The sequence below is a fragment of the Sturnus vulgaris genome, chromosome 2, assembly GCF_052056855.1.
Source record: "Sturnus vulgaris isolate bStuVul1 chromosome 2, bStuVul1.hap1, whole genome shotgun sequence".
NCBI lineage: Eukaryota > Metazoa > Chordata > Aves > Passeriformes > Sturnidae > Sturnus > Sturnus vulgaris.
The window spans coordinates 59,599,472-59,626,003 of record NC_142244.1 but is presented as its reverse complement, the minus strand read 5'-3'; the positions used below and the strand labels follow the sequence as shown (position 1 = coordinate 59,626,003).

Genomic DNA, 26,532 nt, shown 5'->3' with positions numbered 1-26,532 from the left:
GAGAAATCAGGCAGCACTTCAGTAATTAATATTTATTACTTACGGCACCTTTCATACATTGAAAATGCTGAACAAATATGAACTGACTTGTACAACATCTTTACAATACGTGATACACATAATTATGGAAGTTACAGCAGGGGGCTGTCAATGGTATAAAATCCTGGAGATCCTCCCTTGTGGGGAAAAGCAGTGCACCTGAAATGAGGCTGCCACGTAGGGATTGCATAGCACACCTGAGGACAAAATTTACACTGAAACTGAAGAGACAGAATAGAGCAAGAGAAAAAGGCAGGGCAAACTTCCACAGCACATGCAACTAGGATGCTTATAAATGAAAACGGCAGAAGCTGCTTTTGACATGTGACTATTTCCAGGTTGGAGGTAATCGCGTTCACGTTGAGCACAACACCTACAGGCAAAGCCCCACTGGAAAATGGAAAAAGTTGTTTCCCCAACAACACATAGAATCATTAAATGTTCTGAGCTGGGAGGGACTCATAATGATCAAGGCCAGCTCCTAACTCCGCATGGTACAAATTATAGCATCTATCCAAGAGTGTTGTCCAAACACTTCTTGAACAACAGGCCATAACCACATCCCTGAGTAGCTTGTTCCAGGGCTTGACCACCCTCACAGAGATGAACTTATTCCTCATAACAAATCTGAGTGTCCCCTGATGCAGCTTTAAGTCATTGCCTCACATCCTATCACTGGACGCCAGAGAGAAGAGATAAGCATCACCCTCTGCACTCACATTCATTAGGATGTTGTAGACAGCAACTCCTCAGCCTCCTCTTCTCTAAGCTGAACAAACCTAGGGTCCACAGCTGCTCCTGACAAGCCTTGCCCTCTAGTCCCTTTCATCATCTTTGTTGCCTTCTGTTGAACACACTCATCACTCTCATATTTTTCATATGACTCTTAACCACACACAGCTCTCATGGTGAGGCTGCACCAAAGCTGAGTAAAGGGGCATAAATGCTTCTTTTGAGTGGTTAGTTACACTGTGCCTAATGCAATCTAGGTTGGCCCTTTTGGCCAACAGGACTCAATATTGACTGACACTGAGCTTCCCACCAACAAAACCCAGCAGATTCTTTCTGCAGGGCTGCATTCCAGCCTCTTCTCTCCCAGTCCACTCATACATCCAAGATTACGTAGTCCCAGGTGCAGAATCTGGCATTTGTCCTGATTAAACATCACACAGTTGGTGATTGCCCAGCCCTGTTATCTATCCAGGCTCCCTGTTAGGCCAATCTACCCTCCAGAGAATCAACAGCTTCTCTTTTATGTAGTATCATCAGTAAACTTAGTGTGGACTCAGCTTCTGCATCCAGGCCGTTGACAGAAGCATTGAAGAGAATTGGATCCCAAGGAGTGGATGGCTTTGCTTGTTTCTTTTAATCAGGAGCATGGGGTTAAAGCCAGAGATCACCAATCAGTTCATAGCCTCCACCAGCTCAGCTCTCTGCTTGAGACTGATTTGCTCTAAATCAGCTTTCTTGCAGCTTAGTGTACCAGCCTGCAAAACAGGTAATTCAGAGCCAGATCATCAGCTGTGAACTGGCACAGCTCCACTCAGTTCCCAGTGTCAGGAGGGGGCATATTTGGCCAAAATTAAGTATCAGGCCTCCCTGGTGAGGCAAGCAGAGTGATTTACATCATGACCTGGCTCACGGCATCCACATCTATGTGGAAAGGCACAGATGTGACAGGATGCTGCTCTGATACAGATATTACACAGCTCTTCTTAAGGTGAAGTGGCGGTGCAGCTTCCAGAGGGAATCTGTCATATGCCTAGCATGTGGCTTGTGTCTACAGGGCACCCACCCATACATAAATAATAATTCTCTACATCACAGGAGCAAAGAAGTTTTAATGTCTCCTACTAATTGGGCCTTTACTGTTGACAACAAAGTGTGCTATGTCCAGTCTTATCTGTAAAGTATTGCTGGTTTCAAAATACTGTTTATGTGGGTGCTACAAATAAGTAGAACCTTGCAACACTCTTCTAAAGTATGATTGGGAAGAAAATTACAAAGTCTAACAAGAACAAACTCTTGACATTCAATTTCATGGAACCAGTCAGAAAATAAATAAGCACACACCTGGCAGGAAAGCTTCAGTTCACTAATATCAACTGAGCATATGAACTGGACAGACTTCATGATTTTCTGCCCAATTAACACAATTCCAAAATCTCCAGTCAAGGGTTCTCAGCCCAGGGTATTCCTTGGCAGAACCTCAAAACACCCTGCTTGAACAGAGAAACAAAAGAAAAAAATGTTCCTCTTACATGACCTGCCTCCTAGTCTTGACCCAGCATAAAGATTAATGCTTTAGCTGTTCTATTTCTCCTGAGAGTTTTAGTTTTTCACAAGGTCAAAATATAATATGGATTACATACCTACTACAAGAAGAGACTAATATACAGTATGCAATATTAATCATAGGTGATGTTTTCAGAACATAAAAATACAATATCCTCGGAAAACATTCCATATATTTTTCAAAGGACACGAAGAATTCACGATTGATGCAAGCAATGTTTTTTAAAAAAGCAAATTCTTACCTGTCACAAGCTGTTGTCCTGCTAGTCCTACTGGAACCATCCCCAGATTATTCATAGCTGTAGCCCAAGCCGTGGGATCAGTGACTGACATGTTAAGCTGTGTGGTATCTATAGCTATACTTCCCAAACCATCAGCTGCTGCAAGAAAGTAAACATGCTGTAAGTAGAAAAGCCAATGCACAACAATTTTTAACCAAAACTTTCAGTGAAAATTACGTATCACAACCACTGTTTATGTTTGGTTTGTTTTGTTTCCTAATTATGATTCATCTTTAGATCATTGATAATAGTTCTTGGTATCGTATAATAGAGCATAAAGACATTGGAAACATTCACAACAGCCATAAAATGGCACAAGGAAAAGAGAAAACTATTTCACCAAGGGGATAGTCAAGAAGTAGAACAGGCTGTGCAGTCACCATCCCTGGCACCTTTCAAGACACAATTTGATAAACCCCTGAACAGCTGGTTCGACCCTATCTCTGCCCTGCTTTAAATAGGAGGTTGGATTGGAGACCTTCTGAGGCCTCTTCCAACCTGAATAAAATGCCCTGCAACACTCTGATAGAACTTAATGATACATAAATAGCTGTGGAACTTGCCTGAAACCTGTGAAAGACCTGTTTTCCATAAGGTGCAATTTTTTATTTTTGTAAAAGATTTAAGAACACATTATCCCCTAACTACAATGAGCTCAAACAAAATCCATTCACTATTGCAAATAGCAAGTTTTCTTCTAAAACTGAAAAGAAATATCACCAATATGGTCAAAATAGACAGAGCCCAGGTATGGATCTTCCTTTGATGGGGAAGAGTAGGTCAGGTAGTTAAGGGATGGCACCTTTCTGATACTGAAACACCAGACACAAGATGTGATCACACATTTTTACTTCTCCCCTCCTCAGTCACACCTGAAATCAGCTCTTTTCAGTTATTTTCTTACGGCCTTTGCAGACCCGAGATATTTACCGGCAGCCATTGCTATTCCCTGGATATTTTTTCTTGTGTTAGACTTCTTCAGTTAGGAATAATTCGCTACTGTATTAGCAGCATCTTGAGATGGGATATCACCAAGCACAGGGCCCAGACACAGCTCATTAGGCTCTGAAAGAGAAAAGATGGAAATCAGCTCTGAGTGCCACAGTCAGAACACAACAACAACAACAAGGAGCCGACCTCTTTGGGAGGCACTCGCAGCTCCTGCCCTCTCCCTGCGGATCGCCAGCCCCAGCCCCTGTGCACACATTCCACAGCCTCTCTAGAGGCGTTCCAGCGGGCGCTCGTCCCTGCCTGCTGAACAAACAATACCACGAATGCACCTGTCAGGCCGCTGAAAAGCCCTTCACAAAGTAGGTCTTATCAGTAGCTACACAGCCTCCTCGGCACGAAGGCATCAGCTGAAAGAACATATTAAGGGATGAATACGAATTTTTTTTTTTAACTGTTAACAATTAACTGATGTTGCAAGTTTCAAGGAAATAGCTGTCTGTTCTGAGATGGAAAGAGGAAAGAAAATACTATGCAATGACTTACAGAATGGAGCCTGCAGAGATGTGGCAAAGAAAACCTAACAAAGCTGAGGATGATGCCTGCTCCTTAACTAACACTGCACCCGTGGCTCGCAGGGGTTAGTTAGCTCAAAGCAAAAGTGCAGTATCTGTTTCTAGCTAAAACACATTGCTCTCATCAGGTGTCTGTCAGACCATGAATTTTACATAAGGGCAACTTCTTGCTGTTGCTGTCATTGTTTGGGAGGCTCACATTGCTCATCAGAAAGGAGGCTGAACAGGTAAGAGGTGTGAGCACTTCCAGCAGGGCCTGAAAACACTGGGCTGAGGATGATCACATACACAGGCCCAAGTTACTCTTTGTGCACAAGGTACATGGGGACTCTGGGTGAAGGAAGGACAATTTTTTTTGTCTGTCCAGTAGCCTAATGGGTCCAGAGTGATCCACAGTGTCGGGTACCAGGGGCCAGCAACTGGCCAGAAGCTTACAAGTGTTCAGGGAGGTCATTAGCACTGTGCAGGTGAATCTTGGTGACTCGTTCAGCCCTAGAATAGCTGTGCTGACTTTAAAAAACTACTTGAAAGACCATAATTAAGAGGTTTCCAACATGCAGACCTGAAGGATTCATCTTTAGAAAAGACAGGATTAACATAATTACACTATATTTTAGCTTAGTACCTCCCACACTTTTCTTTTTTTCATTTGATGTGCATAAAGTACAAGCCAGAAAGTTTTATGGTTTAGTTCCATGACACTGTACACATCATTTCATAGGAACATGACCAAATCAATGGCAGTAAAAGTATGAAAAAGGCAGGCTCAGACAATGATCTACATATTTTTGTAAGTTGTAATTTACAAATAACCAGCATACTAGTTGAAAAAGCATTTTGTTCAAATCTACAGTGGGTCTACTTAAAAATCAGTATTTATCAACCCTTAATATTTGAATTTGCAATTCCCGTTCTTATTTGATCTCCACTATTCATTATACATAACATAAAATATTTGTATCATAAAATTAGCTTTTAAATAACATCTATAAACACCAAACAAACACTAAATGGAAGTCCTCTGCAGGGAATGTGACTATAACATAAGGCAAGGCAGCCAAGATTTATGTCAAGTTTTTAAAAACTGGGTGTCTCCTGTTCAGCTCTTTAAACTTGTACTTAGCCCTTTCCACTGAGGCTATAAACTCCTGACCACAAACATCTGTTTTGAGGTTAGGGCTGGCTGAATTATTCCTTGTCAATGAGTTATTTCTCACACAGTACAGCCCTCCTTGCTCTTTATGAATCACTGCCAAATCAATCCCGATTTACAATTTTATATTCTGAATAGCCCAGATGAGAGTGGTTCACCTCTTCCCCTGACCAGAAGCCTTGTTGCCTTGAGGAAGAAAGGAGCATTTAAAAACCAGCAGTGATGAAATGCCTCTTCATACCTTGCTGTGTGCTACTTGCTTGTCCCCATAAAGCATCACCACAATTAATGGGGAGGAAGGAGGTACTGCCCCATGGTTTTATGGCAAAGGCATCTCAGATAGGCATGGATTGCTGGGATAAGAGGAAGAAAATGGGTGTTGGACTCCCTCTCCCATCCCCCTTGCCCACATTTTACTGTTTGGTGCAGTGTGTTCCAGGCGACAGGTCTGCTGCTGAACACTACACACTCTCCTGCCCAAGCCCACACTGCAGTTGCACCTGTTCTGCCAGAAGTGCAGCAAACACACCTCAGTCTACTGGGAATGACTTTCTGGTGTTTGCCTTCTGACATGTTGTTCACATATTTCAAACTTTGGTATACTTTCATGAATTATCTACAAGTATTTGTTAAAGTCCTTGCAGAGGAAGTAGAACATAACACCATTAATATGAATGAAAGCAGAATCAGTAGCTTAAATTGGTGAAACTCAGGGTGCACTATACCACCAGGTCTGCCCAATATCCAAAGATGTCTTTGCTCGAAATACACTCTTGTAGCCCACCCTGGCTTGGGGCAGCTTTGCTTTCTCTCTGACCATCAGGTCTACTGTTTCATCAAAAGTACCTCGATGCAGTGCAGGGTGAACCAGGGGAAAAGCCATAAAAGAGAACGTGAGGAGCCTAAAGTGGAACTAGTTCTATCTAACCAAGAACTGCTTCAGGCTATTTTGTCAGTGGAAGAGAGTTGAATAACAAGCATAAACGAACCTATGAACACTGAATAATTTGCAGTAAGCTGTAGGCAGAACTAATGCTCCATCCTGAAGGACACAGACTGTAGAAACTAGCTCTTTTAAAAAGAAAAATACTAATTGTGAACATCCCTTCTAGTGACAACTCAGTGGTTACATTAACACAGAGCAACACAATAAGGCAAAAATAGTCTCACAGGCATTTCATACCTGATTTAGACTCAAACATTAGGTTTTGTTTAAAAACTTCTGAAAAATTGTATAGAGAAGGTTTCATTAATGCTTAAAATAAAATCAGCTTTGGGCAAATTTCAGCATTTCTTTGTGTAGCTCAGACACTGCACTATTATACCCTTCATGACACTGGAAACAAAACAAGCAAGGAAAACAAAGACGCTGTCTAAGTCATATAAAAAGCAAGATCCTAAGTTTGATGAGAAATACATCTACTAGCAAAGATTCTTGCTTTCTTAATAATACATTGAATCACAGTTACTAGTTAAACAGGCAAGAAAGTGTAAGCTTATGCAGAGATCTTGTGTAACCTGAGCAGACATTAAGCAACACCATTTCACTGACATCACACCTTTAGAGAGCATTCCTGATTTACAGTTCACTAATACTTCTCCAGGCATTAATGACCTGAAGATATATGTAAAAGAAATCTGTTTTTATAAACACTTGGGCATGGAAGTAGCTCTACTCCAGGGGAGTAACTTCAGAAGCAAATAAAACCATAATCCTGATTTACAGGAGAAATGTATAAAATATTCTGGGCCCTGCTATTCCTTGATGTTTGGGAGAGGCAGGGACATTAATAAAAATAATAATTTAAGAGCTTCTGATTAACAAAATTTTGATGCCAAATATTTTTTAAGGCGATTTCACTTTATACTTTTTTGGTGGTCTCTCTTTTTGCAGATACCATGCATGTACCAGTCCTTGGATGGTGAATTGCAAGAGACATTTAGACTTCCCTCAGACAGGTTGTCAGGAAGATAAAGCACCCTCGAGTCCATACCAATGAGCACTTCTCAGTCATAGCAGATTGTACTTAGTGCACATATTTTATACCAGGCAATTAAATGCAGTTACCCAAATGAATACAGAAGTCGGTTATATATTGTGCATCAATTATCACAGGCAATGAATGCCATGAGACAAAGAAATTAACACAACATAAAACTAATTCAATAACAGCAGATTGTGAAGTTAAAATCCTACCCTTTAGATATCCATAACACCACAATGAGTTACAACACAGTGAAGCTGATTAAATGCACCATTGTAACAAGGCTCTGTGGAGCACCTGGGTCAGCAGCCAGCCCTGGGGTGCAAGGAGGAGTTTCTCTGCCCAACTCTGACATCGACCTGCTGAGTGACCTTCAGTTATTTCAGCTCTTTGCCTAATTTTTGTGACCACTAAATCCTTCAAGGAAAAGACTAATAGCATCAGCCTTTTGAAAGCTGGGAGTACAAGTCATTAAATGCTATTGGTGCTGATTCTTGAGGAAACACAGATGGGAAGGAGCAATGTGGAATCCTGTGAACTGTTACATCTAGGTGAGTTTTCCAGCTCTTAAAAGAATGGCAATTCCAAAGTGTTTGTTACTATTCACTGTGATTCATAGGACAGTGGTCATTAGGTTGGTCACACTCCACCTGACCTGCCAAAGTACAGGTCATTTATCAGGCTACCTCCAGCTGTCTTCTAAAATATATCAAGCATTTTGTACTGGTTCTTCCCAGTGTTTTTGTTTCTCCAGCTGCATGCAGGATTCCCAGTAAAGAAGGGAGAAATGGCAAGAAAAGCTAGACAAGGATATACTGTAAGTCACTGTTCATTTCTTTCTGACCATCTTACGATGAAGAAAGATGGGAGTAGCAGCAATGAAAATGATATTTTTTTGCCATAGCCATCCTACCTGGGCTACATGAAAAAAAGAGCATCTCCAACGTGAATCCAAAGACGGCTTTTAAAAATATTTTTATAGTATTGCATATGCAGTGTTACGAGAGGGGGCATTGTTTTGCATGGTTAATGGTATGCAGACACCTAGAAAACATCACCCAAATTCACAAATTCAAAATGAATTGAAGGAAAACACATTTCTTGCAACAATTTCCAAAAAAAGCATTTACTACAGCAAGTAAAAAATTACATCATGTTCTAAAGCCTTTTTGGAACCAAATCTTTTTTTTCTGGGAGGGGATCCTAACTTATGCATCTACTGTATGCTTCACCTCCCTGCAGCTCTACTGCAAGGACCAGTTGGTTTCCAGCATCTCCAGAATCACCCTGTTTATGTGGATTTTTCTGCCACATCTCCCTCTTACAGAAGGCCCTTGAAAGCAAAGATTAATTTTGCAGGAACCAGCACTTTCCTTAAGAAAACAGCTTCATTAGGCATAAGCTAGGGAAGATAAGCTCCCTTGGAGCCTAAATAAGAGCTCTGGTTTTGTGTTCACTCACATAATCTTTCCAATTTTTTGTCTTATGAATGATTTAGAACACCTTTGTTCATTCTGTATTATGCCACTAAAAACCTACATTGCCATCTTATAAACTCATAAAATACGTGCTGGTGCATTAAGACCTCTCATTTTTAACTATGTAGACCGAATATGTAAGTTTTCCCATGAGTGCAAGGGATCCTTTCCGCCTATTTTCACTCAAGAAACAGTTAATGAGTAAATCATATCCATACTGATAGGACTAAGACAACTTCGAGAAAAATCACAATATATTTACAGTTTCCCTCTATATTCAACAAAGGCAAATTTTATAAAACGTATTTTCTGGAAGAACTGTTCATTTGAGATGCTGCATTACTTAAATCCGCTGTCCCAGCACTTCTTGAAGATAACACATGGTATACACAAAGGCCAGACTTCCCTTGGAAAGCAGAACACTGCAAGATTTCAATAGAGAAAGAAAAATAAAATTAAGGTCTCCAAGATAAACAGGTATTCTCTGGTGATACTTCTTGAAAGGTCACTTGGTAATATTTCATGGTAAATCCCAGACTTCACTGGCATCTCAGAGCAAGCCCTTAACAGGTTACAAATGTGCTTTTTGTTTTGCATGCATTTTAGCAGCTGCAGTCTGATTATGCTGAAGTCTATAAATAACGGAATCTGGACGCACATTAAGCAAAGCATTATAGAAGTCCAGCATACTTACTGAAAAAGCGTATGTAGTTCCAAAATCATCTGGAAGAGGAAAAAAAAAAGCCATGTTGCTGGCTAGCAATGCAGCACAGTCTTGATAAAAACAGGTCTGATTACTCCTTGAACACAAAACACTGTTGTGAATTGATGATTGCATCTCTGTTTTTCACCCTGCCAAGATGGCTTGCAGTTGTGACTCACTTGATTCCCATTTAAAAGAACAGTGACTTACTGACTAAATTAGGACAATCCATTCTTTAAATGTTTGCATTTTAACTTCATTTATATTTAACAACAACAAAATATTCTGAAATGCTTTAATTATTTACGCGAGTGTTTTAATAGCAAGCCTTTTATCACACTATTTTCTACTAAAGGCCAGTGGTTATTTTAGAAACATGACATCCCACACCACTGCATTTTAGAAAAAAGGGGAAGCAATCTTCCAAAGAAGATTTTGAACAAAGACACTTCAGCAACTTCATTGAAAGGCTGAATACTGAAATGAGAGGTGCTGGAATGCCTTCCTGATGCCATAGAGTACCTTGGGCAGTCATATAGGCTGTACATGCTATTTCTCATCTTTTTGGGCTTGAGAGAATAAATGCGCCACACCTATCAAATAACTTCTCTCACTCACTGTACCATACAAAATGTTCTTGCTTCATGTTTACTAAACCTACATCAAGTACCTGAAATACAAATGGTGGTTTGGTTGAGTGTTTTTAAAGAAGAACTAAGACAAAAGGGAAAAAGAAGAGACCAAAGCAAGCTGGGACACACTTCCAGAAAGAGCATTTTAGCTAACCTAAAGTGAAATCATTCCCATGTCACCTCCTGAAAAAATGAATAGCTTGATGGGTAAGCCCTGTCTCTGGCAGAGCCCCAGGGACTGTATCAACCAGACCCATCAGAGGCAGGGGTGCCTTGCTATTGAATTTCCAAATGAATACAGACTGCTGTCTCCTAGTCCCAGAAGACCAGGATACAGTTGAGTTTTACATGGTAACATTATGTATGGAAAGTCTATTTTAAGTAATTCTTCAAAAGTTTCTAAAATGCATTCATTATCATTTTTCTTCTCTTTCAGAATCTGTATAATTGAACTCTTGGAGTTAAGGCAGCCTGTCTTTTCAGGCAGACATTCGTTGGGGGAAAAAACCCCAAACCTGTCAGTCAAACTATTTTCATATTTTTAAAATATTTTAAAATCATTGGGTCAAGTTATAGCAAGAGGTGACATCTAAGTGTCCTTGTTTAAGTGCAAGGATGATCTGCAGAGCATTTTTTGCAGAATATTAAAGTAAGCTAAAGTCATATTGATCAAAATTTTATGCAATACCATCAATTATTCTCTCCGTGATGACTGTTCGAAGAAAATCTGGAAAAGAGATTTATGCCGGTTTTGTTTGTTTTAATTCAAGGTTTCTGGTGTTAAATTTTGCTTACAAGAAAAACCTACTATCTCTTTTACCAGCTTACATCTGTCCTCACTCTGAAAGCTACCATCCCCTTTTAGCACATCACATTCAGGATATTTTCTCCAGCTACAAACTCTAAATTGCCAGCATGCTCCCTGGGTCATTTATCTTGCAATCCTTCCATTCTTCTTAGTGCACCTCCTGTTCTTCATTTATCTCATAATACTTTTTCTTGCTTTTCTTTGCATTATTTTGTTTCCATCCATTGACTCCACAGTCCCCCTACAGTGTAGGCACATTTCTTGCCTTAATCTGCCATGGGCCATTCTCTCACCTAAATAGCTCTTCATAGCCAAGATGTTACTGTTCGTTACACTGTGCTCTTGTATTAGAGAAGGGAGGGATTCACCTCACCTAAATTCTGCCAATGCAGACAACTGTGCTTGAGCTTTCTTGCTGTTGTCATTGCCAATGGGTAGAACCAGATACTTCTGCCAGCTTGTTTCCGACACCTACTTTGCGAGGCAATGAAGCTCACCTCGGAGGTGCACATCTCACTCCTCTGGCTGGAAGTCTACACTGCAGTTTTGTATATGAACATCTGTTTTGTCAGACACCCATGGGATGAGATGAGCTGGGCTGAGCAAACTGTGCCTTGGGAGCTCAGTTGTCACTCTGCTACCTGCATGCCATATGAATCCCAGCAAGACACTCAGTCCTGAGGGACTTGGCTCCCACTCCTGTCCTTTGCCTGGTAACTCCAGCACAGTGAGCTGCAGGAGAACAGAATGCACGACTCAGTTTGCAGCAGCTCATGAGAATGTTCCCAGATATAGATACACACAAATTAGAGAGAGAGAGATATGGTTGTCTTTCTGATTATTTTTCTGGCCATCCCCAGTGAATATGCCTACATACAACTATTAGTGTTTCACAGCAGGAGCTGCCCACTCTAACACATTTCCAACAACTGTAATGCCCTATTATCTGCCTTTTCTCTGGAGACAAAATTCATCCTGGACCTTTTCTTCCTACTCCCAAATGATGAATCCCATCTCCTCAGCCCCATTTCTTTACCAGACACTTAACTTTCTTTCTCCTTGTAATTCCCGTTTTAAAGATCAGTGTAAATCACACACACCTCTTGGCTACCACAGTCCCCTGTTTCTGCCCACCAGCCTTGCCAAGGCTGCTCTGGTCTTTCTTCATCATTCTTGCCATATTTGGGGACAGCATCTGTTTTTGAACCAGAACTAAGGAAAACTACAGGGAGTTTCCCTCTGTCCTTTCTGATTTATGAGGTAGTTTGCCATAGATAAATGAGGCAAACAATGAATATTTTTGACCTCTCACAGGACAAAGCAGAGCTTCCAGGGTCTTTGTGCTACCACACACCCATTAGCTTTCCTCAGAGGTTGAATTAAGTTGCTAAGCAGAGCCAGGAATTTTGCCTGTTTTCTAAACAGTTGTTTATGGAACCACTAGCAAGTTACATAAATTTAGGATTATCACATACTCTGTGGGCACTGAGGGAGAAGCAATTCCACAGCTAACATGAGGTCAAATCAGGAAAACAGCAGCTACTATGTGTGCATCAAATATGATCAGGCAACAAAAATTATTTCAATGCTTCTGCCTTGAAACTAGCTGCCAGGGGGTCAGGATGGAAGAGGCTATAGCTGCAGATCAGGGTGAATATAATGATGCTAAAAGCTCTCCTTCCCTTCGGGTGGTCCTGCCCTACCTTTACTGAGACAATAATCCTTCCACTCCCCTTTCCCTGAAATGTCTTCTTGTATGCGCATTTCTTCTCTTCAATTTCAGTTGCAATTCTTCAGGGCAGGAAATCATGTGGATTTTCCCTCAGGCAGGGCTAAAACCTACTGGAAACGTGGTGTTCCTTGTGCTGTAATTGGACTGATGCTGGCTTTAGCCAGGTGCCCTCCAGGCAGGGATATAAGCGAGGCAGCACTGCCTTAAGACACAGAGACAAGGCCACCCCCTTGCCAGGCTTCTGCATAGCCCCTTGTGCAGCCAGGCTTTCATCCCATTTGAGGCTTTTAAGGTGCCACTGTGTTGTAAAACTAGGAATAATGATGGTCGTAGAATCCTTCTGTCTCCTCGTTCAGCTCTTCCACCTCTTTCACTCACGTAGTTAATAATCCTCTCATCCACCATTTTCTGAAGTGTTGTACATTTGTTTGTCTTTTCTTATTTGAATTATAAGCTCTTCGGGGCAGAGAATTTGCCTTTATCTGTGTTGGCAAAGTACAATGTCAATTTACTGCGCTATATAAATATTTTCTAATAACAAGGGCAATAACAAGAATAATGTATTTACTTTACCGTAATACATATTTCTAGCCTTCAAGATACAATCACAAACAACCCAAAGTCAACAACAAGACCAAAAGATTTGCAGAACCTTTAACCATGAAGCAGAAGCCATGAAGCTACTTTGTGAAACTTTGGTAAATTAGTTACTTATATTCATAAATAGCAGTAAAGATCCTTGCAAATTGACCCTCTGGAAAATATAAAGCAGAACATAACCAGTGTAAACCAGTAGAGCACTGCTCCACATGTGTATTATAAGGGTCACAAATGGCCTCCTAGTTACTTTTTAAACAAATGCAATGTTAATACTTTCACTGCAACATTATGAATAAAGCATTTGGCCTGTAGCTATGAATATGGTATCTCATGGCTTTTGACTTGTTTATACTGTCATCCAGAAAATTTATGCACCATGCTCTCATGGAGTCAATCTTGACTCACCCCTTGACCATGCAAAGTACATGGCCCAGGCAGAGGGCTCTGGGGTGCAGCAGTTTCCATCAGCTTCCCCAGTGTAGCTTGGTGGCCACTGCTCACCACCCTCCCTACAGCAGCACAGCGCTCTTCTGGCACACAGGAGGAGAACAGCGTGCCAGGGTCAGTGTCCAGCCTCTTTGGCACCATCTCTGCTCATGCTGTTAATGGTTTCTTTGTTCTTTAAAGCTCCGAGGTATCAAATTAATCAAAATAATGGCGATGATGCAAGAGATTAAACTGACAGGAGTATGAACTGCCCTTGCTTATCCAGGTGACACTACAGGAAGTGCAAAGCAGATACATGCAGAGGACAAAGCCCTGTCCTTTGAATTTATGGTCTCAAAGGAAAATGCTTTGAGAGACCGCTATATTTCTGTCTAAAATATATGGTTTAATTTAGGAGTGCCCAAGTGACACTAGTGGCCTCTGATATATAAGTGGTCAGGTTAATAGACCTCTATGTACTTTCTTGCTTGAAGCTCAGAGCAACAGCAAGTGGAGCATTTTGAATGGGTTCCATTTGTTATTCTTTTAATTGCCTACTAATATTTCTTTTGGTGGGAAAGACTTAATAGAGCCCTTCTGCCTGCAAACGTCTTCCAAACTATCCAAATTGCAATTCAGCCAAAACAAATACGAGTCTTCAGTTCTCTAGAAATTAAAAAGAAACTTGATGGGGATCCAGGAGATTCCTGTTCTTCATATAGCTCTACAACACACCTTTGGCAAGTAATTTCAACCTTGATCCCCTGCCCACGAAATGGTCCGATTACACTTTCTTTATCCCAGACTTCATTAATTTTGCCTGGTCAGGCTGTTCTCTGCTTATGGGGTATGTCCAGCATCACAGGACCATGACTTGGCCTGCAGATAACACAGGATTGCATTAGGTTTAGGACCATCCTATCCTTTCTCCATAAAGCTCAAAACTAAAGCAGAGTGGAATAAACAAAACAAGCAAACAACAACAAAAACAAAAAATTATCGTAATTTTCTATGGCATCACTGTTTATCTGAACGTGGAGAAAATAGCAAGTTTCCTTTAAAAGCACTTGCAATGAAATTCACACTCTGTCAGGTGTAAATTACAGCCTGTATCTCATCTTGTTCTATCTACAGCTTCTTTCATAGTCATGCATAGCACCAGCGTACAAAAATATTTCCTGCATGTGATCAAGCAAGTGTGGGCACATAAGATGCAAGCAAAATATGAGACTCAAAAAAAATGTTTACTGGTATCTTAAAAGAAAACTAAAAGTTTGTAATCATGTCATTTCTCAATCAGATAAGGTGAATTACAATTCTACTTGGAAATACAATTCAAATAAATCTAAGAAATATTTTCTTTAAGAAGTTGCAGAGAATTGAGGTAGCTAAAAATAAATGACAGAAAGAAATAACAATCCCAGGAACACGATTATATTGTGCAATCATAAATAGAGTAGATCACTTAAATTAAATCCTGATCATAATGGAGTTGCTCAGTCGAATAACATGGGAAACAGGCTTTTAATCTTTTTTTTCCCCAGTGTTTTCTGCAAGATCTTCTGATTGCATATGCTCTATGACATCTAATAGATTACTTCAGACAAGTATCTACACACCATAGTAAGTTCTGCAGAAACGTGGTTTCATCTGTACTCATCTTCAAAATAGTGAACTCCTCCCTGAGTCCTGTGGATTGGTGATACTGTGGATCACTGGCATCACTGGCTTCACTTCACAGTGAAGCATCACTGAGTTTGGGAGGAGTAACCATGTAGTGCACTGCCATGTTATTTCAGGGTCCATATTTCAGTGTACAAACAAGATTTCAGCCTGGGTAGAAATTCAATGTTGTTAATCTTCTTAGGACAACTGTGGCTAGGGGCAAGGAAGCAGCGTATTTAGTTTAATTACATGGCCAGAAATGCCTGAGCTAGGAAATTCTCTCTTTAAAGCTGGCAATTTCCTTTCATTCAGGAATAGTTTAAATGTCTTAATTGTTAAGCTATCTATATAAAGGTTTACTACTGATTAAGTCTCCAAATGCTTATCAGTTGGTGAAGATTGGGTACCTGCCACAGTGCAGAGAGAGAAGAAATAATTTTCTAGATGATAAAACCTTTGTGAGGCACTAGAATTTAAAATCTGCTTGTTCAAATAGGGCCTGAAAAAATCAGTTTTGTATGACTTCTCAGTGAATGAAAAGGGATGCCATACCTGCTATGAATGGTTACAGAACTTCTGAGGACTCTGCAGACAAGTCACCAGCTTTCCTGTCGTGTCTGGCACAGGTTTTTGCACTTTACAGGATAAGACAATCAAGCTTTGACCCTTAAGTTCCTCATAATCAACATTTGTGCTAGTAAATTCAGTTTAATTGGAATTCAGTTATGTTTCTAAGGGGAGTTTAACGATGGAAAGATTCATGCTTCATCTCATCTCAGTGATACTAAGATTCATGTATGCAGATCCATCACTGAGAATGCCCTGGCCCCTGTTATCATTAATTGAAGCATATTAAGAGACTTAGCAGGAAAAAAATATCCAAATATGAAATGTCAAGAGACAGATCCATCTAGTTTCAAATCCTGTAGTTATAATATACCTTAATTACAGTTAATTAGGTGATATTGCTCCTGGAAGATCATCTGACATAGTTTCTGTTGATTAAATAAAGAACAGAATTCAATACATTTGTTGAATGTGGGACCTGTTTATTGTGGCTGTACAATTCTATCTAGAGTGTCATTCCTGCTACATAGCAAAACAAAATCACAGGTCAAAAATATTTCCCTTGACCTATGATGCTTTAATATGCCCTGCTGCCTTCTTAAATTTTCTGCTGGCTCCTGAGGACTCCAGCACATGCAGCTCCCACTAAGGAGAGATACAGAGGCTTCTCACTGAGCTTCAACTGAGCTACATCAGATCCTAAATGAACAGCAGATATAGGAAATGGCTGAGGGAAGACAAGTGCTACAGGAATTGACCTCTATGGAAGAACAGTGAAGTTGGACAGAGAATCAATGAAAGCTCCAGTACCATTTGTGAAAGAGTAATCTTTGATTTACTGAAGGAGTGCTATTATCTGGAATCCTTTCCTAAAACAGTGTGAAATGCAAAAATTAGAAACTCAGGCTGAAGGCATGAGCTCAGTTTCTGCTGGTGTCAATACAGTTTGCTCACACTCATTGATCTATGGCTATATATGACTCCGAAATACATTTTGCAGGGCCGCCTGAGATCTTTGCTCATGCTTAGAATAGAAACTACAGGATCAGTTTTATCACTGAAAAGTAAGCAGTGCATATCTGCCTGAAAAGTAACAAAATTAACATTTGTGAAGTAATCTTTTTTTCTCAGTTACCAGAAAAAGGAAAAAAGAAAAAAGAATAAAAAAGCAGCATTACTGGCTTACTTGTACTAGGAAAAGTCCTGGTTTTCACAAGCTCTGTGCACACTAGTTGCCTAAATGCTTGTTTACTCTGAACTGCAACAATTGTGATAAATCATTTGCTATTTACTCTTCAGTGCTACTATATGCTTTGGGCAAAGATATTTTTCGGTTCATTATTTATTTATTTTTAAAAGCAAAACCACTCTTTTAGCACATTTTTCCATTCCCAGTGATAGATTTTATCTTTGATATGTGATCCAGTTATTTAACTACCTCTCACTACATCTCCCATGAATTGTTTATACAGCAACTTGGCAGCATAATTTGCATATCACAGGAAAGATCCTATTACATGTTCCCAGAGGTGCGGTTTCATGAGCTTTATCACTTTCTGCCACCTATGCACATCTCAGAAGCTGAGTGTCTGGATAATCCAGAAAGGCACTTCTTGGCTGCCAATAGTAATTAAACATTAATGGTGCAGTTACAACATTTCCAGCCACTCAGAACTTATCTTCCCATTGTCTTAGACAAAGATAATATCCAAAAAGATATTTATCTTTCCATACAAAATTTTCTGCCACGGGAAAATCACAGACCTCTATCTTTAATGCATTCTGTTCAGCTGTTGCAGACTTCACCTAAAATAATTAGACAAGGAACAAATGCACAAAGGAAAAAAGTTGGAAAGAGGGGAAGCATGCTTAGAAGCAGAGGAACTGAACATACCATGGAAGAGCCAGAGAAGATGTGGAGCTGGACATGGTATTTGCTCTCCAGACTCTTATCTGGTGACTGAATGGGACAATGGCTCTAACTGCAGGCTTCATGGTGACAAAATGCCCATGTTTGGGTGTATTCCAGATTATTCTTCACCCATTATATGAAACATTAAAAAATGACAGCAGTGTAACTTTCACTGAGAGGAGCACTTATTCCAAGAGCACTCTAGCAATATCAAAGCAGGCAATCACTAGGGATCAGAAAGGAATTAAAGGTAAGGCAGAAACACAAGTCAAACACCAACAAATTTCCTTGCATAAAGTACTGTTGCCTCCAGATGTTTTCCCAATAAGTAGATAAACAGTACTGTGCCTTCAAACAGAGTTTTCCAATGTACATTTGGGGGAAACAAACATTGCAGGTACCAAATTTTGTAAACTTTGATTTTCCCTCCACAAATCCACCTTGCAGTAAAAGACTACTCACATGAAGTTTCAGAAACGCAAACTCTATATGAATTTGGAGTCTGAGATATAGAATTAGTAACAAAAAGATCCTTTTCTGAAAGTGCCTCACGCAAACCTAGTAACACCTTTTCAGCTGTATCCAGTGCAATAACCCAGCATCTTTCTCTCTAGCAATATGAAAAACCCACAAACTGCTCAACACCATAGAAGGTTTGAAGAGAGAAGGGGTTGATTCACTGACAAAACTAATGGGCTATTAAGTCAGTAGCCTTTGAGTCACAAAGTCAACTTCAGTGAACATTGATTGAAACTGGTCATATCCCACAGCCCAGGATTGCATTATACAGTGCAATTGCCAGCAGTCACAGTGACAGAGCAAAAGGGAGATGAAGCACAGCTGTCCTCTCAAGTCCAAGTATAGCCCGGTGGGCAGGAAGGAAAATCAGAGCTGTTCCTGCCTGTTTAAAAGAGAGTATTTCATTTTCGAGCCTGTCAGCATGATTCTTTTTGAACGCATTATGTTCACTGACATGCCACCCTGACATTTTGTTTAGTACTACAAAAAAACCCAAAACCTAAACAAGAGGTAAGGTTATAAAATCAAATCTGATGTTTTCTGCATGTTAAAAGAAGTATTGCTTCCACAGAGACCTGGTAGCTCAAACAGCTGCAGCACAGTCCCAGTACATGAAAACCAAAAAATGGAACTGACCTGGGTTTCACGGTTCAAGCATGCCGTGGCAGGGATCCCGGCACGACTTCCAAATTCAAAGCTTGAATAAACACTGTTGTAGTTTCTTGAAGTGGATGCTTTTAATGCAATCTGAAAAGGGTGAGAGAAAGGGCATATTCCTGAAACCTATGTTTCTTAGGTAGAAATTCTGCCTGGAGAAGCCCAGCTCGTGACTGTTTGCTATTAAGACTGTACAGGAGAGAGGAAGCGTCTTTGAATTCACATACTTAATGCTCAGTGGTGTGTCTGCAGAGTGGCAGGAAATAAACAACAGTGAGGAGGGGTTAACCAGAGACCTGCTGGCTAAAATCTATATGCCTGGAAACAGAAGGGAGAGGACTGCAAGGTCAGATATAGTTCAATTGTTTCTAATAGGGGGAATCTGCCACAGAGCTACCAGGTACAGACAAAGACACCTATCAGAGGCTGTACCCATTTTCCATCTCCCCCTAAACCCAAAACAGCAGTTGTGCATCATGCCATGTCAGTTTCTTCAAACTGATCTAGAATGTCCTAATCCCCAAACATAGCAACACTCGAAAGCTATATAGTAAATAAAAGGAAAGGACAGAGAGATCAAACAAGCCACCTATGCATGGTTCTTCATCACATCTAAAACTCCTAAATCACCCCCTGTGATGTGTTCTCTAACTTCTTTCCTAAGACAGCTGTGTGCCTTATGAAATGATGTCCCCATTCTGCCATAACTGCATCACGGGAGCATCCACACAGATGGTCAAATGCAAGTGAAAATATCTCTGAGCCTGATAGGAGATGGTAAAGGGAAAATCCCTTTACTTGGAGCCCATCTACCAAAATTTCACCACTGCACCAAGTCACAACTGACTCAGCAGGCAGGCAACAGAAATGCTTTGTGAAGCCACCAGCCATGTATGCAGACAGAGGTATGGAGTTGGGCACGGAGCATAGCATGAGTCAGAGAGTCCAGATGTGGGGATGGCTTGAGAGGAAGAGGGACAGCAGATGCCTGCTTTGCATGGAAATGTGCAGAGGAAGAATGAGCTAAGCTATGCTTCCAAAGATCTCCTTCTGCAAGATGCAAAGGATGCAGCAGACATGTTCCAGAAGATCCATCACAAGCACTAGCATTGGCAGAAATCAGATATGGTTGCAGACATTTTCGCTTCAGCTTTTAGCTAGCAGCTTTTCTTAGAGAAGGAAACCTTTCTTAGAGAAAGACCTGGGATACTGCCTCCCCCCATTAAAAAGCCCAAAACCAAACCCAACCCTATTAACTGAATTGGTGGACAATGGTATTGAGGAAACACCCAGAAGCAATAGAGAAACATACTGTAAAGCATAAAGTAGTACTGTGATTGCATTCATTTTTTGTGTACAGAGTATTTATAGATGCTAACCCGGGCAATTTCGTATCTCTAGACATTTCCTCTATGCTTGTCAAATGAAATGGCATTTTTCATCCCATTTTGACTGGAAGAGAGAATATGTTTGGATTATAAATTGTTTAGAATTACTTGTTAATGCTGTCGGCTTTTCTGTGTCTGCTCGTAGGAAGGACAGGAGGGAGAAAACAAATAATATATTACACATAAAACCACAGCGGAGAAAAAACAGAAAGCAAGCTCTGTTTTCAACACATTTAAACTGTTCAAATGAGAAGAATCAGTTGCCGTGGAAGCAGATCTGCAGCTGAATGAAACCTTTCACTTGTCCAACATATGAAATATTTATTATCTGAGGGTGAATAGAGATTAAATAAGCCAGACATACAATGCAGAAAGCATACCCTGGCTCATCACCTCCATGATTTTCACAGGTCCTGTGGCAGCCAGATTAGATTTTGCCATAGAGAAAGGGAAGTGGGCTCAGTTGCAGTATTAGGTGTCACAAGAAATAAAATTTGAGGAAAGCAACTTCTCAACTTTAATTTAGCCAGGCTGGTGAAGCAAAATGATGATCCTGTCCTGTGTTTAGTAAGGCCGGAAAATGTTATCATTTCCAATTAGAGGGAAGAGCCCAGTCTCTCTTTAGATAATTATTTTTCCAATAAATTATTCTTGGCCACTTGTTTCCCCATAAAAAATGCCTACTGTTTTTGCCTGGTAGAAGTTGGGTTGTTTCCCCTCCTTTTTTATTTCCTTACTTTGTGTGGGTTGGACTTAATTTATTATGGGGCTGAAACTTGGCAGAGATTCAGACACAACAACCTGAAAAATGTTCATACTAAAATTCAGTGATGAGATTCCTTGTTCATTTTACCTCAGAGCCTCCCTGATAATTCAGTCCTGTAAAACTGAGCACAATTGATGCAAAAGTGGCTGTGTAATCCAGGTCATTTTATTTTTCAAAAAAATACTTTAAACACTCCTTTTGCTGTAGACACAACCCTGACTATGAACAAAAGCCAAAGCCATTATTTAAGAAAGTGATAATTTTGCATAGCTGCTTTCAGCAGTGAATCACACTTGGAAATAACATTTTTGCCCTTTATCGCATTCATTTCCCAGAAAATCTGAATTTCCAAGGCCTTTGGCATCCTTACTATAGCTAAACAGCTTTAATGTCTGCATTCTAAGATGCTGAAATTTTCTAATTAAGCTAAGGGGTAAAAATAAAGATAAAAGTCCATTATTATTAAATCATAAATGGTACTATGATAAAGTATATTTCTGCTAAGTCTGGTGTGTGCATGTGTGAAGTGACTGGAAAGTTGTAAGGAGTTAACACACAACACCAAAATATGATCACTTCTTTCAGTTCACACTGCTGCATTTGGAAACTGCATGAAGATTTTAGCAGTAAATACTGGATCAGGGAACACGATTTCAAGTCAGGTTTACAGACTCTTGGGTGCTGCACAGGACTGATCCTGCCCTAACGATTGAGATGGAAGTGAGGTAAGAACAAGATGGGGAGGGGAGAAGGAACAGCAGAAGAAAAGAGGCAACACGATATCCAAGCAATGGCACTGAACAAACTGCGCCACCACAAAACCAATGCACACACTGCAGAAACACGGGGATTCCTGGCTTCACAGTGGCAGATGATATTTATCTCCAGCCTCTTCCACAACACAATAGACCTTGAAATACTAATCAGTCCTTTCTTCCAGACATGCTCTTCTGGCACTAATCCTGTTCCTTAATAGAGTGCACCTCCAATGGTGCAGGGCAGGAGCTCTTTCCCATGCCTAGCACATAATACTCAGTTATGCACTCTGGCTTTTCCTAGTCTCAGCCTTCATTTTCATTGCTTCTGTGCAAATAACTTCCTCCACATCTGTTACAATCCCTTTGCCCTCTCACAGAGTGCTGTGCTTATGCTTTCCCAAGTTTGCCAGAAAGAGATTTCTAGGCTCCAAGTGCACCAAAAAAGCACAGAATGTGCCTTCTTTCCTGCCTTTCCATCTGCCTGGAATACCCTCCCTTCTTTCCCACCGTGGTACATCAAGTACCTTCCCTTTCTTTGAGAAAACTGCGAATCCATCTGTTCAGCAAGTTGCTCCATCTGCAAGTCCAGTGATGTGCTGCCAATATTTCAACAAAGGGCTTCTCTAAACCCATTCCCCTGAGTCAGTAACACAGCCCACGTACCCAGGGTGGGGATGTTTGCAGACAGGAGGCGTGTGGAACTGGCGGGCTCTATTCATTTGGTTTTCCCATTTCCACAAAATGCTTTCCCATATCCAAGGAAAGAGGCAGCACCATTTGGCAAATACATTTCTGTTACATGCCCCCTACCAGAAGTGTTAATACTTGGGTCCTGGGAAGAAGAAAAACCAAACAAACAAAGGAACCCGCTTTGTTGAGACAGTTGCAGAATGTGCACCTGGACAAAACACAAAGGATGACAATGGTAGGGAGGGATCTAAATCCCTTTTAAGGGACTCCTCAGGACCATATCTGTGTCAAACAAATTAGTGAAGGGGCCCTGCTTACACAGAAGGAAATCATGCCAAGTTTTCCTCTAAGTGTGAGCTAGTGAACGGTTGAGCTTTGCAAATGTGCCTGGTTACTCGGATGAGGGAAAAGGAGTAAACAGTTAATGCAGACAGTTTTTCAGAAGGGAATTGTACACCACTTTTGCCATTCATACTGCTGTACCAGGTGTGAATACATATCATACCGTTTGTAAATATATATATATGCATGTATGAATAAACACACGTGAATTAGACAGTTGCTTTTAAAGACTTCGGCTGCTGCTTTTGCTTCAAAAGCTGCCCTATCTCAGGCATTTTAGAAGTCCAGACTTGTTAGTTTTCCATATGGAAGTTGATACATGCAGGCCAGGATGCTCTGACTGTATGCACTTTGGATTGACCACTTTTCCTGTTGCTGTTTATTAGCTGCACGGTGTTAGATTTATGGCAAGTTTCAAAGACATATAAATAGCCAGCGGTTAAATTAAATTAAACTCCCAAATTTTTCAAAGGTGACAGTATAATATATTATCTGCTATTTTTTTTATAATCAGCATTTTTTTAGGATGGTCTTCGTAAAACATAGAAGAACACTCTGCATTGGAACACATGATCGCACCACTTCAAATCTCTTACCCTGATTGCTTTCCAAATAAGGAAAATTAAGCCAAACCAAAAAAAGATTCCAAACCCCAAACCAATCAACCAAACAAAACACAATAAAACAACCAAAAATTGGACTCAACAAACTCAGTGTTGAGTTCAACAGATGACGTTTGTTGGGTTTGAAGAACACAAGGTTAGCAGGAGTGGTTGCCATCATATAGTTTAGTTTGATAGCACTAAAATATAACACATGTGCAAATTATAACACTAAATAATCTCTATTTATATGCCAGGAAACAATTTTAAAAGTATGTTTTGCTTTTGTCTACTTTGGCTGCCATATAAATGGCAAAGTGTCAAGCCTCTTACTTAAAAACGAAGGCAATGCTCGTGTCTGTCCTGTAATGAGTTTTTCCAGAAAGAAATCCTCATCCTTATCCAGCAGAGCACATCAGCACATTTTGGAGATCACCCATCAACAGCGAAACACTGGAACACGTTTACGTTTAGAGCATTTGCTGAAGAGGCAGAGATGAGGCAGGTGCCCAGTCAGTGTGCTGGGCTGTGACCTGTTTAAGGCCCCCATGAGATGCTCTGCCATGCTCAGAGCTGCCCTGCACAGCCACCCCGCTGGCTCCAGCACCACGGGTCTGCCACACAAGAGCTCTAAAGACCACGCCATGTGAAAATAACAAAGGCAAATACAGCCCAAATCAAAGCATCACTGGGAACTATCCTTTCAAGCCAGGAAAGACAAAAACTTCTTAAGCAGAGGGCTGGTGTGGTCTGGAAGGGCTGGAGCACTGCTGACCCACGGCACAGACATGCAGAGCCCCCAAAATCCCACCAGCTAAATTGGTAAGGCCTGATAGCATGGGTGGAACATAAGGATCATTCTCTCATTTTTGCAGACAACATGAATAAAATGAGGTGCAGGCAAAACCCCCAAAAATTAAAATCTCCTAAAGCAAAGCTATGACAGAAATTTGAAATTAATCCAGATCCACTGAATTCTACTCTGATTCTCCAACCATCAGACCAGTAACCCTCCTGCTTTTGAAAGAAGCATACAAATCCTAAATAAAACAATTTGTATTTCCATCAGGTTAGCAAGGCAAGGAAGTAAAACTGCTTTGCAAAGAATTGTCCAAGTTATTTGTCACAATGGAAACAAGCCGAACCAGTTAAAAGTGGGGCAGAGAATTTGATGCTCATAGGAGCATTTTCCTCTTCCAAACAGGTGTATGTTAATTGCCTTTTCATTTTTCTCTATTTTCTTCAAATCTCTTATAATCCCAGTAATGTGTCCAGCCTGCTTTTACTTAGATTTGATCTTGGCAAAGTATCTTCTCCCTAATCCGTGCTCCCAGAGTAATTGCACGGAAAGTCAGTTCATTTTCCCAGAGCGAGTTCTTTATAATCTATACAGCTCTCATCTGTTTAAATCATGTGAACAAGAATACAACATCCCATACAAAAACCTCACTTTTCTTTTTGGAAAAAAAAAGTTCCTGCCCTCACTAGTATATGAGTGAGCAGGAACACAAGGCCATCAGCCATAAAGGGGTCCAGTAAGTCTGTAAGTGGTATGGTTTATAATATACCATGACTTTGAAATATTCTGTATTTTCAAGCTTGTAAAGCAATATCCATCATATAATCCAGGCTGGGAACTACATGAGAGAAGCTAGCTAGGCTGTGCTTCCTCTAGCATCCATACTTAATTCTCCTCTTCTACCTGTGTCTGCTACCACACCACTTTTTGGCCTCAGTGCACCTTGTGTCCACCTTGAGGATCCTTCTCTCCATGGATGCCACAGCCCTCTGAAGGAATGAAACCTGATTATACAGTCATGAGTTTCTACTGGGCTACCCTGCATCATCTTCCTTTGCAAATGCTGCTTGCAAAGAGGAGAGAAGATGACATTGAAATGCATGAGCGAAACTATCAGTACTAAAATTTTGTGGTGATCATGTCAGTCTCATCCTTTGAGCTGACCACAAGCTTCCAAACTGAGAATGTAAGTGCTGCTGATAAGAGCAAGTCAGTGACACAAGAAATACCCCAGTGTGAGCTCTGACAACTAAAGAATGTCAAACTTCTTCTCTCTTACATTCTTCTTCTCCTCCCTCTGAGAAGACCTATTTCTCAAAGGACAGACTTGTTTCCAAAAGCACACATTAGCACTGAAGCTGGACAACAACACTGCATGCCATTAAAGCATTGGCTGCAGCACAGTTTTGTCTCTGACACACACCTGAAGGACCCATCCTCTTCATTTTTTTCTACAGTCGTTGAACATCCCAGCAGTCCAGTGCAGTATCTTTCAGTCAAGCCTATATTATCTGTCTCCTAACAAATATGGGCATGTTTGTGTGCACACATGCATGCACTAACAGACCAACCAACCAACCAGCCATCCAACACTGTGTATTTGTACTTAGGCTCCAAATTGCTCAGTATCCTATCTTAAAGTATCTGTCAAGTATTTTCTTTACATTCCCTCAAACTTTTTTACTGCTTCAACTCTGTGTACAGCTGCTTCTTCATGAGGCAATTTTGTTGCTCAGTTAACTATCACATTAATCAGGTGAATGTGTCTCCCTAGTATATCTAACAATTGCTCATTAAATCAGGTCTCCAGTACTGTTGAAAAATAATTAAAAACCTGTTTCCAATAAACAAGCTATAAAGGCATTAAGGACAAAATAGTGTGTAGGAAATGTATTAGAAACACGGGGAAAGAAAATTCTGACCAGGCACAGGCTGGGCAGATTTAGCTGAATGCTCCTGTAATTGCTCATAGTGTCAGGTTAATAGTAAAAAGAAAGTTATAAATATTCACTTCAAATTAGCAATGAATGTATTGTGGCTGAACACAAGCTCCTTTTATATTTGCTTCCTACAAAGAGTCATGTAAAGCAAATTCAAAGCTTGTATGCTCCAGTGTTTGTTTCCAGAATAGGAGGTATAATTGATAGGGGATTTACACAGCTTGACAAAGCAAGGGAGGCCAGGCTCCCCAGATCTTTTGGATCCAGCATCC

The 26,532-nt window shown here is 40.5% G+C and overlaps 1 protein-coding gene across 4 annotated transcripts in view; it reads right to left on the bottom strand.

Annotated features, from left to right (window-relative positions):
* Nucleotides 1-26,532, bottom strand: part of ENOX1 (ecto-NOX disulfide-thiol exchanger 1) — a 353,807-nt gene that overhangs the window by 129,331 nt on the left and 197,944 nt on the right. Inside the window, exons 4-6 of one of the 4 annotated variants that reach the window (XM_088159695.1) lie at nucleotides 18,955-19,065; nucleotides 3,546-3,680; nucleotides 2,577-2,714 (exon numbers count right to left, since the gene is read on the bottom strand). In XM_088159695.1, the coding sequence (XP_088015821.1) occupies nucleotides 2,577-2,714; nucleotides 3,546-3,555 (148 nt within the window). In that variant the 5' untranslated portion in view covers nucleotides 3,556-3,680; nucleotides 18,955-19,065. Of the gene's footprint in view, nucleotides 1-2,576; nucleotides 2,715-3,545; nucleotides 3,681-9,448; nucleotides 9,478-18,954; nucleotides 19,066-26,532 lie in introns of all 4 variants that reach the window. The other 3 variants (XM_088159696.1, XM_088159694.1, XM_088159697.1) reach the window with 3 other exon arrangements.